The sequence below is a fragment of the Nesoenas mayeri genome, assembly GCF_963082525.1.
Source record: "Nesoenas mayeri genome assembly, chromosome: 8".
Taxonomy (NCBI): Eukaryota; Metazoa; Chordata; class Aves; order Columbiformes; family Columbidae; genus Nesoenas; species Nesoenas mayeri.
The window spans coordinates 11,366,309-11,383,047 of NC_137554.1; the positions used below are offsets into that span (position 1 = coordinate 11,366,309).

The 16,739-nt window shown below is 41.7% G+C and overlaps 1 protein-coding gene across 1 annotated transcript in view; it reads right to left on the reverse strand.

The window, feature by feature from the left end:
* TGFBR3 (transforming growth factor beta receptor 3) overlaps positions 1-16,739 on the reverse strand; it is a gene marked incomplete at both ends in the record, with an annotated part of 98,204 nt that overhangs the window by 63,106 nt on the left and 18,359 nt on the right. Inside the window, one exon of the mRNA XM_080349246.1 lies at positions 958-1,142. Coding sequence (XP_080205372.1) covers positions 958-1,142 — 185 coding nt within the window. The remainder of the gene's footprint in view (positions 1-957; positions 1,143-16,739) is intronic.

Consider the following 16,739-nt stretch of genomic DNA (forward strand, 5'->3'; position numbering starts at 1 on the left):
TCAGCAGAAAGACTTTGATTACGGCCAAGAGTACCCGCCTTTATTTAAATCACTATAAAAGACTCCACTTAAAATCTCTTTCAGCACAGATTTAGACCCTCTTTTTCTCAGCTTCCGCCTGCTAGATCATCATCTTTGTTCTTTCATTACAAATTCTGCTCGTTGTGTACATGCACACTGCTCTCACAGGATGCAGTGCGAAGGATTTGTGTGTGTAATACTGTAAGAACATGAACTAAAAAGCTCAACTGTCATGGTATGCAATGTTTTCTTTTCACTTTGGCGTTCTGTTTTGATGTGTTTTGAGAGTAAACAACAGTACTGCACGACTTAACATCAAAAATTTTCCTCTTGTGCTGTTGCTTTCAGAGAAGCTAAAGTTCTTGCCAGTCCCTCTGAGTACAACATACATAAATAAGTAATTGGAACTGTATTTAAGTACTACCACAGTCAGCAACATTTGCTTTCTGTACGGCAGTCCCATGTGCCTCCCCCCAAGCCCTCCACCCTCCAAAGAAGCATTAAGGATGTATTACAGGGGTAAAAGAATCTGAATTTAAATATTTGTTTATAGTGGTCATGGCAGGGATCCAAAAGTATTCACATTAATTTACAACACATTTAGGTAAACGATCTGCTTTTGAAGGCAGCCAATTCTATAAGGCCTCTGGTAGATCTAAATCTGTTTCTTATTTCCTTCGCCCACCCCACCACCCTTTTTAAGTGTACTTCGTGGTTGTGAAAGGTGATGGAGAGAGTGGCTGGGTATGGAAGCGGTTTACTCATATGACACACAAAGCATAGGTGGACAGCATCCATGCAAACTGCACATCCTTCTTTGTACTCATTCTGGTCACAATTCAGAAATAACTTTATTCGGCAAATTAACGTAGAACGTTCCCATTTGCAGACGCACTTGTAGCCAGGGATTTGGATGAAAGGCAATTTCCCCTTTACCTCTCTTTCGTGATTGCCAAGACCCTCCTCGGGATTTCTGAGGTTGAGGACGTGCACCTCCTGCGGCAGGCCGGTCGTGCCTCGGCTGGCACAGCCGGATAACACTGTAAAACTCTCCAGTAAGGCATGGACAGGATGCGAATTGTTAACAGGCGATAAAACACATTCACTCCTGGGCACAGGACCTGCAGAGGAAGACACATATGCACTTCATTTGGAGAAAACCGCAATACATAGATTATACCTGACAAATACTAATAACAATAATCCTTTTGGTCACAAAACCCACGGTAACACAAGCAGAGGCTTCATGTTCATCATCCACAAAATGAAGACATTTATTTTCATTGCCCTTTTAAGTTCCCTTGAATATGTTAACTCATTTGTTCATTTCCCTCTGAAAGTCCAAATTGAAAATATGAATTCCAAAATTGAAAGTACTCTTGTATTTACCAGGGAGGAAACCAAGGGCAAAAGAGGAAAAAAAAGCCAAAAAAAACCCCAAAGGAGAACAAACAAAGCAGCAATAGTGGGAGGAGGAATTGGTTCATCTTATATGACTTATTTGTTTATGTCAAACATTGTTATGTCCAAACATTGAAAAATGCAATCATGTACATCTAACAATAAAAAGTTAATCTCTAGGATAAAGTAATTACATCAGGAAGGATTTGGGCGAGTTGGATTTGTTGCTTTTGAAGCAGTGCTGATTTATAGTGAACGTAGTTCAAATACGTGGTTCAAAACAGCGGGGATCTGTCACATGATAAAATGAAATGTTTGTTTACTGAGTCTATTTTGTGTCTGACAGCAATTATCTACACTGATAACAGATATCTAGTCCAAAATAGAGTGTACGCCCTTTCAAATAATCACCACAGCATGATGTAGTGCCATACTCTTATATAGTACGTGAGACACTGTGATGTGACATAGCAAGATAGCGTAAAAGCTGAAGCATACAGAGGAGTTTACATTTAAACTATATCTCAGGAAACTAAAGCAAGACAAATATTTATGAAAAGCAATGCTGCGTTTCCAAAATGGCTCAAGCCCACCCCTGACAGTAACAGATACAGCATGTTTTTGATTCAGAAGGTCACAGGAGAACGTTAATTCACTTAACCCCTAATTTGCACCAAAGTCACTCAGATGAGATTTAGAGTCAAATGAGCCAGTCAGTTCAGAGGCTGCAAGGCATGAAAGTGAAATCTAAGACAGAAGCATGATTTTTTTCCCAGATAGTGTACATCTGCAATTGAAGTAAAAGACTTCTTTCAAAAAAGGTTCAAAATGAAAGAAAATCCTCAACCGACTGAACGGCAGAGCTGTCAGGTTTTGTGAAGTCTACATTCAGCCATTGTAGAACTAGAGATCATTTGACTTCAGTTTACACACATAGTTAATTGTATCAGCACTGACCTACACTTTGCTGGTTCAAAAGACAGTTCACTCAAGGTACAATGAGCCGCTGGCCATTTAGTAGTCAGGAGAGTCCAACTTAAAACAGAGCTGACCTGGAAAAAGCAAAGCCCCTGAGCACAGGGAGATTTCTGCAGCACCTCAGGGCACACGAGCCCTGTCCTGCCAAACGGGCTGTTCCAGAAACCCACCGGTGCATAGTGCATGTCCTGCCAGCTCCCACAGAACCGGGATATTTGTTAAATGCAATGCTCAAGGCATAAATTACGCATGCCTGTGCTTGGGGTACAGAGCATAAACAAACTTTCTGCTGCTATATGAGGAGCTTGGTATTAGCACTGACCACCGGATTGGAGGATTTGAGGTTTATCCGGGTTTTTTAAATTCCTTTTTAAGAATACATATACAAAATGGACCAGTCAAATCAATGACACTCAGTTAAAAAAATAAGTCCCTATGAAAGAGATGCCTTTCTTAACGGTTGAGGAAATATTTAGAATTTGTAACAATAACACAACCAGCAGAGAGACATAATTTTCCTGATGTACAAGTGCAGATCAGAGAACCTACTAATCAATTAGCCCAGGCACCGATGTGTAAGTCCTGCAGCAGACTGTGTTATGCAACCTCCACAAAAAGCATTTCTAAACTCCACAAGCATTTCTTGGGCTGGGGAACAAACTGAGAGCCAAGGAAGGCTTGTTCATTTAGTTGCGTCTTGCTGGTCAGAACGGAGCTGACATTTGTTAAGATGCTTCTATCATAACACACACATGAATAACAAGGTGCAAGACTCAGAACAAGACAGAAATGGAGTTGCTGACAAAATCATGTACTTTCCTTAGCAAGGGTTCAGGAGAAAGAGCTAATTCCGTCCACTCAGTGGATAGATTCCCTTGTAAATGCCTATTCCATGCAGTACATTTACCAGTCCTCACCTCCAGCCTTCGCCTGGTCTTCATTCTGTACAATTTGCCACATTAGAGGAGAAGACATCTGTATTTGCCCCTCACTTCCTACAAGGACTCATCCACGTGAAGATGGTTGGTGGCTGGTACGTTCAGGCTGTCTGTAACTGCCTCCCTCACCAGCACCCCATGTGCTCACAACAGAAATGCGCCTTCTTTCAAGGCCTTCTGTTCTGCTTGATATGCAAGATGGAAACACTCCTGGTGGGAGCAGTTCACATCCTGAATAACCCTGTGCAGTGGAGCTTATCTGCACAGCAAAGGGCAGACGGAGGCATGCCCGCTCTGCCTGCGCTCGTCCAGCTGGACTCGGGCCAGATCTCCTGCAGAAACCCCGCCACACTGCTGGCAGCGAGCCCAAGCGCCTGTACCAGTCTTAAGCAGGACTTCTTAAGCAGGGCTTATGACGTAGGCCTGCTCTTACACCAGTGCAGCTGCAGGGCATCCAGACACGCACTGGCCCGCGCCCCAGCAGCCTGAGGCACACCACTTCTGCCAGCAATGGTTTGAAGGAGTGGATGTGTAGAGTTGCTCAGAGCTGCTCAGGATAAGAAACCAACGTTTTGGGGGAGTTACTGCATTTGGTAGAGTTGCTTTCAGACCAGCCTCATAAGTGACTGAGATACAGCCCTTGAAATTTGAATAGAACTTCAGAGTACCTATCGGAGGCTGGCTCCACTGCCCTCAGACCACAGACGCTGTCAGGCTGCCCACTTATGAGGATGATGGTGGGTAAATAACAGAGGGGTTACATTTTCACCCAGTTTCACACAGGTGCCTGTGTAGCTATGTCCTGGGCCCATACTATCTTTCCTAGCAACTCAAGGCTCTCATTAAAACTATTTCTCTTAAATGTGCTGGTGATACCAAACAGCAAACTTTGTGCACTGAAATTCATGTATTTGCCCAATGACTAAAGTGGGTGTAGTGGCATGCCCAGTGTATGTTTGCATGCCTGGAGCTAGTGCCAAGCAAAAGGAAAACATTTCTAGGTCAGAAAGCCCACTGATGCTCAGCCTGTACATGGCATAAGACAGTTCCTTCTGCTACCTTCTCTCCATTTATGCTGTATTTTAGTCTATTCTTACACTGCATGAACCCCCAGCACTGCCTGAGGTATTTACTAAGCATTCATTAACAATATTTCTTTCCAGCAGTACCTGCTGCACCTGTAGATCTGTCCCAGTTGAAGACAGGTCGGTGTCACTCCAAGGCACTGCCACTCCAGTGAGAGTGGCAAGAGCTCTCCTTTTTTCAAATTAGCTGCTCCCACTCTTCTTGGCTCTCTCACAGATTCCTCCTGCTTATCTTCCTTCCCTCCTGCCACCTTCTTCTGATTGGAAAGCTAGTTATCTCCCCTAGGTAGTTTAAATCCTACAAAATGCATAATTACCACTCTGAAAAAAACAAACAGAAAGTCCTTGCTCTACTCATCAGATTGTTTATCACCTCCACACCACCTACTTGCAATTGAAAGTCAACATGAAACGGCAGCCTCATCCTGCCTGGGCTTTGCTGCTCTGCCAGGCGCACACGCCAGGATGGGCTCTGCCACCTTCCCACTCCTGCCGCCCTCATCAGCAACACCCGCATCCTGCCAAAATACACTGACATGACCGCTTAAGGGCCAGTTCATCCAATTACCGCATTGAGATCGCCTCATCAGCTCCAAACACATCCAGGTACTCTCTCGCATCTCATCCCCATCAAACTGGCACTTAAAGAGTCAAAAGTATTTTCCAGTTGATATAGTGCCGTTACAAGCCTTCGGTCCCATCGCTGCCGAGAAGGCGAGTGAGCACACACAGCCATCCCTGGGCCTTTCTTTAACTTCAGACCACGTATCCGTTTAACCTCATTAGCAAATCCTGCCTCTCACCACAATCAAATGTTAGTTGCTTAATGCCTTTTGAAGATGGAAAACAGGTTAGGCAGTTTTATAAGAACGACTTATTACATATGTTTTATGATGGCAAATGTTTAGTGAACTTAGAATTCTAGAGAATCGTTCGGTATTGAATTACTTTCCACTTCCAATTAATAAGAATATTGTAAAAGAAATCTTAATGTACACCCAACCTTGTTGGATACTAACATCTGGAACATATTCAACACAATTTCAACATTCTTGTTTCCCGTATCATCCATGCTACTAATGAGTAACATGTGTTCTGCTGTAAGAAAGTAGCAGAAATGGGAGTAAGACACTAAAGGGGATAATACAACAACCCGAGATCAACCCGTAACTGTGATGAATTTTATTCAAATAGTAAAGGCTAATATACTTTCTGTTGTATTTCCATGGAGATTTCTACAGTGTTGTCAGCTGAAAAGTGTGACCAGCTCCTGCAAATTGCATGAATCTGTGCTGGGGGCTCCACAGCACACCAGCATGGTTCCTGTACGCCACACGAGAGGATACAAGCCCCACCAATGGGATATAACACTCCTCAGAAGAAGGACTGATTTATTCTGATTGATTTTTGAATGAGGGAATGACACAAATCTAGTCATTATACACGAAGACAAAAATTTCAAAATCCAGACCTGAGGAACACCAGAGATCTCTGTGCTGTCAGGTACAAAGTAATACAAATTAGTGTAGATCCTGATGGAATTCATCACTTCATTTGCTGAAAAGCAAGTCTTAGAGGAGGCTAACTATCCAAGCAGAGGTTTCAGTATGCCCAAATGACAGACTTTCACAGAAGTTCTTTTGGAAAAGGTTAATTTAAGGGCATTTTATTACATCAGCTAGTGACAATGACAACTGGAACAAGACAGAAGAAAACAGACAGGATCCTCAAAACCTACTTTTGAATGACAACATGGTTCTGTAAGAACAAGAGGAGAGGAAGCCATTTTCTCTTGAACTGAGAAGTTTAAGATTCACTGCAGAACGCTTGAGCAGACTTAGTAATAACTTCTTCCTATAACCGTCACCACTCATTTCTAAAGATAAAAGTGCATGGAAGGGCCACTGTTCCACATGGAGTAATTGTTACCACCTACACAACCTTCTTCTCACAAAGGCTTTCTTACTGAGGGAAGCATTTATACCAAAAAATTATACTCAAGGATTGAGGCAAATAATCTACAGAGAGAAGCAATCCCTGTCAAAGAGAAGATAAGTCATGACTACTTATTGGTATGGGTAGCTCTGTAACAACAACTACTAAATTAATTCCTGCAAACTCCTCCACAGAAGAGCACCTGGCAAGTCAAATTCCTGGTGATTTAAATGATGTAGAGGACAATGGACAACCTCCACCATTAATACAAAGAGGAGCTTTTACTACAGATGACCATGAAGAAATAGGAGCTGGACTGTCCAACACTCTTCCCGAATTCCACGATTTTCCTCTCTGAATAAGCGTGATCACCGTAAGAGATGCAGGGAGAGAAGCAAGATATTGAAAGGAAGATTTGTACATTGGACCTTCATACTGGCCAACAGGAAGATGAAAATAGGAGATTACTGTCCAAAGCATTTTATATTGGTATAAATCTACTGCTGATTCATTTTAGTGTCTTCTAGACTATTTGGCTGGGGAGGGGAGGAGAGCTTTATGGTCTTCTTGTTCTATACAGCTCATGGCAGCAGTTCCAACTCTGATGAAACACAGCAGATGTAACACAGAAAGATGCTGCTGCTAATCTGCCATGACTTCGGTAAGGAAGAGGAAAAAATATTCAACAGCAAATAAAATGTCAGTATGTTTCAATATCACTTTTCTGCCTTAGTACATAGTCAGAAATGCATGGGAACAACAACAATCGCAGATTTGTTCTGACAAAAACAAAAAAAAAAAGGCAGTACCCGGATAATTTAATATTTAGGAAATACATTTTCAAGTGTAGGTTTTTTTTTTCAGTTAGTTTTTATTTACACTGTGCACCTAGTAATTTAAGTTTCAAAAGACTAGCAGTTAATATAGGATATGCTTAACATTGCAATAAAAGCTTTGATATGTTAGAGGGCTGGGGATTGAGAGGAAAAAGAAATAAGCTTGCAGTACTAAATCTTTCTTTTTTCTAATTCAGGTATTCTCGCCTTTTTGTCATTTTTATGTGTTTACCCAATACCAGCAAAAAAAATGTTTAGTATTTTTATAATATATCCCAACACTTACATAGGCAGTTATTTTACTATTGCTATTACATATTAGGTCTTACAAGCTTTTTCTCATGCAACTATGAACTGTGCTGAAATGTAGCAGATATCTCCCTTCAATAAGAGTTATTTAACATAAACTAGGAATTCCCCAGGAAAAGTATTTTAAAACCTCTTAAAAGCTCACATTTTCCACATTTGTTGGATAACTCTGATGAGGGTTTGTGCAACCATAACCACTGGCCGATATCAATGAATTTAGAGCAGATTGTACTTCAGCAGAAGAAACAGCAGATCCCTTGTGAACTGCAACCAAAGTGGGACTGAAATTGAGTAAATGTTCATGAAAGCCTTTGAATGGATTCTAGGGCTCTGGCAGAAATGGATAGAAGGAGCAAAAAAGGCCATGGGAAAATGATACGCATATAAAATCAAGTGAGTGGTATATGAAAAAAAGAGAGACGTACTGAAAACAAAAACACAGCATAGCTGTTGCACACAGGGCTGCGTAATTTTCTCTTCATATCCTTAATTTTCAGGGAGTTCCTTTACTGCTACATCTAGCACAGGCTTCCTGTCAGCAAGAAAAGAGTATTTTTCATGGTGGAACTGCTTTTGAGTGAAATACCATAGGAGGCCAAGGGGAGAGGTTTAGAATTACAGGGGGAAAGATTCATGGACATGGGCTGATTTTGGCTATTTTGGAAAAAAAAAAAAATTAAAAATCTCAGACCCCACATATATGTATTTTCAATGAGTGAGTTATAAAACTTAAACTGAGAAAAAGAAAATGCATCTTCCAGGAATATTCAGTATAGATGGCAAGATTAGCTTGTAGGAGGAGTTAAAACATACAAGCTGTATTAACTAAAAATGAGCTTATGCAAAAAACACAGCAGAGGTTCCCCATTCCAGTGCTCAAAGCCCACTAATCTTCAGCAGCTCCACCTCATGACACCAACCCTGCCCCTTTCCCCTTTCTCCAAGGAAAAAAACCCTATCCTCTGGAACTTCACATTAACCCACATCCTTCACTTTTACGCTGGTCTCTGCTGTTAATGCTCCATGCAGTCAGACCTTGCTATGTGCTCTCAATCCCCAGCTATCAAGCCCCAATTAATTTCAGTTCCCTATCATCACCATCAACTCTGTCCAGACCTATTTCGCGTATCAGCCAAACAATATAGATGTTTCAATATATGAGATAACACTTAATCTGCAATGTATTTTGGTCCTCTATTTACTGCAGTCTTTCTAGACATTTCTGTTAGGTGTAGTAAAGTCCGTCTAGCATCTCCTGCCTGCCCACCAGGAACCATTCAGACCCACAGATGACATGCCCCACACCTTTTTTGGGTTGCTGTGATATTTGGTACCAATTCCTGATGCTGGCTCTCCTTCCAAGCAAAATTATGTTTCTATTCAGATGTGTTGCACAAGATATCCATTCCCACTGCTCCTGGCTACTAGTAAAAGCACCAGGTTTATTTCATCTGGTTAGCAGAGATGATCAAAGCTCAAGTGTTGCCTTTGCAGATCTCTCAATTTTTTCCATGAGGGAAAAAATTCAAATTATATTTTGAAAATAGAAATGCTTTCTTCTACTTTCTTAAAAATAAGCTTCTACTGATGTTTTGTCCTTACCAGGATGTAAAATCGATGCAAGGTCAACTGGAAAAGTTACTCATCAAATAAAACTCAACTTCTATAGCAATGTACTGCTGCTTAGAAGCAACGTCAATCAGTCAGTATCTTGTTTAACAAAAGAAGCTCCAGCTGTCTTGTTTAGGCACCTACTAAGCTAATTAAACAGAACAGGCAATGAATGAAAAACCTGTTTGCTTTAACATCCACTGAGCACAATTTTAAGACATTGCTACGCATGAGGCATAATCTCAGAAAACAAACATCTGTACCTGGAAAACAAAGACGTCTTTCAAAGCAGATGTACCGCACCACAGAGCCGTGTTTCATGTAACCTCTGCTGCACTTCTCTCTGACCAGCACTGCCAGAGCCCGACCTTCTCTTGAGGTTTGCAGCAAAACACCGCGCACAGGAACTCTTCTCTAGTATTTTTCCCTGTCTAAACGCCCACGCTCATCCATACATACTGTCTCTCTCTCTCCCCGCATCCCGTCTCTCAAGTGAGTATTTGGAAAACACTCTGCTAACATAAGAGCATCTTTTTAATCTGTATAAACAGAACGGCATCAACGTGTTGACCTTCATTTAAATAAAGCCAGAGAGCACAACTTCTATTTTCCATGCCAAAGAACTGAAAACAAAGAAGTCCACCAATGTTTTAGAAAGCGCTGCTGAGTTTTTCCCATTGTTACCCTCAAGTAGTAGAAAACAGACAAGTCTCCAGCAACTGGTCTAAAATACAAATGTAGGGGATCCTCTTGCACAAATCTCAGATCCCATGGAGCACTTGTCCTTTTTTAAACAGTGGCCAGCATTATTCAGATTGAGGGCTTCCTCCTCCAGACATGGCTGTATTTCAGAAATACCCGAATTCCATCACAAACTTGTATCAACACTGTAGAAGATACAGAATTATTTCAGATAACAAGCAGGGCCTGAAATGCAAGTAAACTCTATGCCTTAACAGCCTTAATGGAGGAACTAAATCTAACTATTCAGTCTTCATCAGTGTTAATGGATGAAATTGTCTTCAGCACCAAGAACGTACAAAGAAGAAGAAATGAACAAACTATTTCTAACATTCCTTGCTCATTATGCCAAACAACATTCAAACTTTTTGTTGTGAAAGTCTCTTTTCCCCAGAGATAGTCCATAAATTGTCTCAGATTTATCCCTCTTTACGGTAGAAAGGATAGGAAGTTGCATGGAAACAATGAATGGAAGTGCACTTTTTATCAGACAACGACAGGAAGCATTCTGCTTGGTTTACATGAGAGCTCCGCACTGGGGCCAAACGGAAAAAAAAAAAGCCTATAAAAATTAAATGCCTGCTTAGAGCAAAAATAACAAAAACAGGTTTCAAAACCATTGTATTTTTAATAAATCAGTATTGGAATTCCACAAATCGCCCTACCCACAGTACTGCTGTTACTGTATTCCTGAAAATGAGTAAATTAAAGATGACAGGCAAGGAAATTCCAGACTTCATAAAAATCAGTTTCAGGAGGCAAAGAGAGAGAGCCGTACTTATGCTCACGCTCAGCTGCACAGGAATTCACGCATCATCAAAAAGCAGGCACAAAAACACGCGTGTAAACACAGAGCAGACTTCAGCAGCCTGTGCTTATCTAAGAAAACAAGTCTTCCGAGTCTCTCTCTCAGCAAAATGCTACCTCTTTCAATGGCGAATGTGCACTCCAGTCCTTTGTACGCTCGTGGGTGCTCCCGAAAGGGCTGCTAGTTCTAATGGTAGGGCACAAGTTCTAATGGTTTCCAAACCAATGCAGAACTGTTGGTATCCCACCTCAGGCAGCACATAAAGGTACCAAAATGCACACTAATAGGAAGATTATAGCACATATTCACTACACTGGGAGCAGGGGCAGGATTTTTGGTTTAGGTTGACTTGGTGGTTGTTCACTTTTTTGGTCTGTCTTGGTTTTTGGGGTTTTGTTTGTTTGTTCTGTTTTCTTTTTCCTTCCTAAAGTTAAATTCAGAATGATTTAAAAATTTAAAAAAAAAAAATCCTATGGCAGTTTTCAGAGACACGAGCAGCTGTCACGTGCTTAATTCCCACTGACTTCCATTTGGAGCTACACACGCAGCCATTTTTTGCCCAATAATCCATGGTGCTATATTGAGTGCCCAAGGGGCACCACCATGCAGAAAAGAGAGGTGATATCTAAAGGCTTATCTGACTGCTAATGAGAGCAACCTCAAGATCAGGAGAGATGTACACACCAACCACAAATTGGATAGCTACTCTTCCAATTTAGAAAATTTTATGGTAGCTGTTACTGAAACTAAACTCAAAAAAAAAGATTTCTAAACTATTACAGCCTTCTACAAAGCATTAGCAGATTTTCCTTTAATTCATAACATTAGCATCATTTTTGGTAGGTTATCCATGTTCCAAAGTGAACGTGTAGGCAAAGTTTTCCTTTTTATTTCATGTCTTTTATTTGGGCCCAAATTGCTTCCTTTTCTCCACATACACAGACACACTAAACTTACAGGGACTCTACCTGTGCCTTTTCTCCTCTATGCATTCCTTTCCACAACTCTCCTAAACTGCCCTGTCATTTCTTTTCTATCCAACCCTTATTATTCCATCAAATAGTTCCTATAGAGTCCACTCAGCTTCACCAGCACTTGTCATTCACTACATCTGCTCTTCTTTCAGTAAAATGTCTTGCTTTTATCTGTCAGTTGGATTACTGGCAGGTCATCCTTTGGTCTTCAAAGAAGAAACAGTGAATTCTGGATGTTGGTGCATATGGATACACGCACATCTGAAGAGGAAAAGGAGATTTCCTTTCAAAGATACCTTCTTTTTGACAGCCACAGAGACGTGGAGCGCCAGACAGAGCAGCTTTCAGCTCAACAGCAACTTGCATGTCATCTTCTGCTTTAACTTCATCACCAGCCCCAGGGACACATGGGAGACCTGCCATCTGCATCCAGCCCAGCTGAAGAACAGGCCAGCAGTCAGTGCCTCTAGTCCATGGCCAGGGCCGGAGCATGCGGACCCTGTTTGCAACATCAGGCATTCTGTGAAAAGCAGATGGACGGGGCTTCTGAGGTTGGGTTTAGGTTTTCCCCCCCTTGGTTTTGCCTGCCAGAAGCCCTTCTGTGCTGACGTATAGGTGCTTCACTCGAGCATGAAATGTTATGAGCCTTCCCCTCCCTAATCTCAGCTAGCGCATCAGGAACACCACTTCATACTAAAAAAGGGAACATCTGCTCAGTGCTGAATGTCAGGAAGATCTGATAAACACGCCGCCGGCCGCAAAGTTGGAATGAGAGCAGCAGCTTTGAAACACACGATTCACAAGCTGCCAGCCGGACTGGGATGTGCTTGGGCCGCCTTTCCTACCTCCACAGGTGCAAATGGATTGAAAATGCTCATCAGTGGATGGGGCCCTTCATAAAATGAAGAAATGTTGCTCTGTAACTCAGGCCTCGAGCTGCGGCAGTTGGGATCTGCTCGCCCCAGTCCCATCAAACACAGTGGACTTCAGAAGCAGCAAAAGCCAGCAGGTAGGAAACAGGCCGAAAGAGAAGATGTCTCCATAGCTGAAAGAGTACCACCCCTTTCCTAATTAAAAATAACAAGATTACAAGTTCAGTTGAAGGTTGAATTCCTGTAAATGACCCTTTAAGGATGAGTTCACTATCACTAAACATCCCACTGTACAAACCTTGAAAACTGATCCCTGTCAAGTGCTGAAGCAAAATAAATCTTCCCTCCTCAAAACACTTAAAGTTTCAGTCCAGTCTTGAAAGACTTTTACTTGAGTACCTATCCCCCTGGTTTTTATTTAAACACAAAATGATCACCCAAAGTCACTCTTCATTCTGACTCAAAATTTCCCCTTGATTTCATTTAAAATTATAGTACACCAAAAATAAAAAACAGGAAAAACTTGAGGAGCAAAGAACATACATGCAGGTACATTCTAGAGTAACATGAGCAGCCGACTGAACGTAGGCTTTTAGAAGCCTTTATCTTCACTGCTTCCACACCTGCCAATTATTCCTCAAAAATCTCTCCGATGGTGACATTTTTGTTTAAAAGAATAAAAAACCCCTTTATCATGTTAGCTTTCAATCTCCTTCACAAAGATATACATTACACTATAAATCCTACATAGACCTGATTATTTTAAGCTAAATAATAAGCTTATGTAATTTGTTAATACAGATCCACAGGCATCTGTCTATGTTTTATAAACAGTGTCAAATGACATCTTGCAGAACAAGACAAAAGAGAGTTTTCTGAAGTCCATACGCTAGGATCTTTAAAACGTTACTTAAAATACTGATTAGCGAATATTCAATTCCCTGCTGTGTGACAAGGTCAGCTACAAAATAACTTAAACCCTCAAGACAGACAAATAGTTGCAAAAATAAAAAAGCAAGACCTACCGAAACTTGCAGCTGCATTTTCTGTTTGAGACAGAAGCATCATTACAGTAGAGATAGAAACTGCCTGTCAGTTTTCATGGTAACAGGCCTTTCCCATGCAGTTTACCATTTCGAGTTAATCTCCATAGTCATCATTTTTAAGCAATCTGAGCACAGTCTGACTGTAGCCCTGATGGCTCATGAAGTTCAACCAAACCATGAATATTCCTAAAGCCAGCAACCAGCAGGGACTTGGCTCAGTGTATTCAAAAGCATGAAAAAACTCCATATATAAGAAAACTTCTCAAAAGAGGCCCCTCACACAATGTGAGTAGTGAAAATCAGGGAAATCAGGTTTTGCATGTGCTGTACAATTACAATCTCCCTCCTTTACATCTGCTCTCAAATTGGTACTTGAGACCACGGCATGGACTCAAATGACCCAGTCTCTCATGGGACGGCAGGCCTGACAAACCTATACATACACAGCTAATTCTACAGGCACAGGAAGCAAAAAAACCCACTGAAACCTCACGCTGCAGGTTTACGAGACAGGATGAATCACGCAACATCTCACCACAGCCAAAACCAGGGTGTCTCATTCCCTCCACTGCTCTTCTCCTTCCCACCAACACTTCCCAGCTACCTTATGCCTATTTACCAAACCTGCCTTCCCCAGGAGCTGATTCAACTCACTAACATGACAGGAAACTAACGCAGCAACAGAGACTAAGCAGGTTTCCACTGGTGTTCGGTGCACCGAATGGCAGGGAGGAAGGCCTGAGGAGCATCAGCGTGGTTCCCACGCAGGGCAGTGGGGGAACCTGTCCCACTGTGGGCAGCAGGGAACCATCAGGCTTGATTTTGCTCATGAAACCACAGGCTGAATGCAAAACCACATTCCTAGAAAGAGATACTGCTGATTTCAGAAAATGTGCTGACTGTGCAAGTGCATTTTCCTTCTAGTCCGTGATCAGCGTAACGGTGACACAAACTATCACTTTCAGAAGCCCCTCAAGCATTTTCACTTTGACTAAACCTTTCCACGGTGGAGAGCAATAATAATCACAGCTTAGCAACTGCTCTGATTACCAAAAAGGCTTTGTGCAATGCCTCACTAAGTTTCATGTACATATCTGTATGGGTAAATATATATACACACACATTCTCCAAAGCTATTTCACCCATATCTCAACAAAAAATTCAGTGGAAATGAGAACAATCAATCACACTTAAGTCACATTTGTTCCACTTCTGAACAGCACGCAGGAGACTGTTGTTTTCAACATAAAAGCTTTTCCTGAAGTGATTTCGTTTACTTTCCTCAGCATTACTAAAGCCACCACTCACAATGACAGGACATTGCAGTCATGACACAAGGTCTCTTAAAATTGCTTCTCTAATCAGCATTCCCGTAAGACACTATTAATACCCCAGATGGAAAGCGGGACTGGGGCTACCTCCTGTTTAAGTAGTGACCAAATCACATTTCAGCACTCCCCTCTCCTCATCTTCACTTTCCACATTAAACTCCTGGAAACTGCATTTACAGCTACACTGATGTGATATGAAGCTTGAATGTCTTTATAAATTTATTAAATGGATACACTGTGGTCTTGATTCATTTACGTATTTGGGACCCCATGGCCCAGTCCTTCAGATACCATAAGGTTACTTACTCTTGTTGAATTAACCTAATGCTTTTTTATCCAGACAGAACCATTTTTCAAGGAGATTGAAGGAGCTGCCAAATACTTTCACCCCATCAGCTCTCAGCCCAAGCCAGACCTACCTCCAGCTTTCAGGGGACAGGAAGTGAGGGAAATGTTATTAAAAAAAAAAAGGCTGAAAATAAGGATCAGGAAGTTTACTCACTGTTCTAATTAAATAGATCCTAAGTAAATCTTGTAGATTCTTGTAATTATCCCAGGTTACTGTTATAGCATCTTTTTATGGGACAAAATGCAAAATGTATGTTTGCAAGATGCTAGAGATCTGAAAAAACATTGCACATCTCCTATTTTGCAGACAGCTTCTTTGCACATTCACCTTGCAAGGCCCCCGTACTATCTGAAGGCCTAAAATAACTACCACACCACACACAGCTTCACCTACATAACTAATTAAACTGGGTGATCTGCTAAAATACCACCGTATGTTCAGGCAGAAATTTACAAGGATATAGAAAGGGTCAATATTAAAAGTTAAAGTCTTCTGGCCATGGTACAAGAGGTTGCTCCTACCCAAATGCCCCACAGCAGCCAAGCTTGGGATAAACTCTTTTTGGATCAGTATGAAATGCTGTCTCACCCTGCACTCACTGAACTTTTTCCACTATCAAGAAGAGTGACTGTCAGCTAGTAATGAGGGAAAAAAGGGGAAAAAACAAAACAGAAGAAAACCAAACCCAGCACATGCCACACCTGAAAATGATGATCTGCAATGTCCAATCTTTTCCTTCATAAGCAGAAGGATTTGCATTTCAATTCAGGATTCCCATGGGGAGACCCTGGGTGGCTACACAGCAATGCAGCACCTGCATCCAGCATGTCCACACACTGCGGCCATTTGTCCAGGACTTCCAAACATCTGGAAGCAATTCCAGATCAGTAACAGCAGCTTTAACCAAGCTCCTAGATCCCAGAAAGTCCTGAACAAACAGCCACACTCCTGTTATTCTCTGCAGAAGCTTCTGGGCAGCAGGTGACAACATGGTGGGAAAGGGCTGAGTGGACTCCTTTCTGACAGTCTTGGGCAGGCTGCTGCAGCTGGGCAGCGTCTAAATCAAGAGACCAGTTAAAGACATCACACCTTAAACACTAATAAAGGCCCAAGTGGTCAAAGGTAGCTCCAAGTAGTATAAAAAACCACGTTGTTTCTGGGAATTGCACGTATTTCAATCTCTTCATCCATTCTGCCCAGCTGGCTGTTGGGGTCATGCCAACATGACCACCTGCTGCCAGGTACCTGTACTAAAGCCACCAGCCTCTCCAGCACAGACAGATGATTGGCCATACCCACCACAAACAGAGACACAACCAGAAAGTCTGAATCATCAACACAGAATTTGAATGACAAAATTCAAATCCCTTTCCATTATTATTTTTTATTGTGCAGGATGACTTGATACACAGTTTGTTGCCTCAAAGGAAGAGAAACTTTCTGTAGGAAGAAAAGCACCTCTGAAGCCATCTAATCATAAACAGCTGTATGAGTGGTGTGTAAC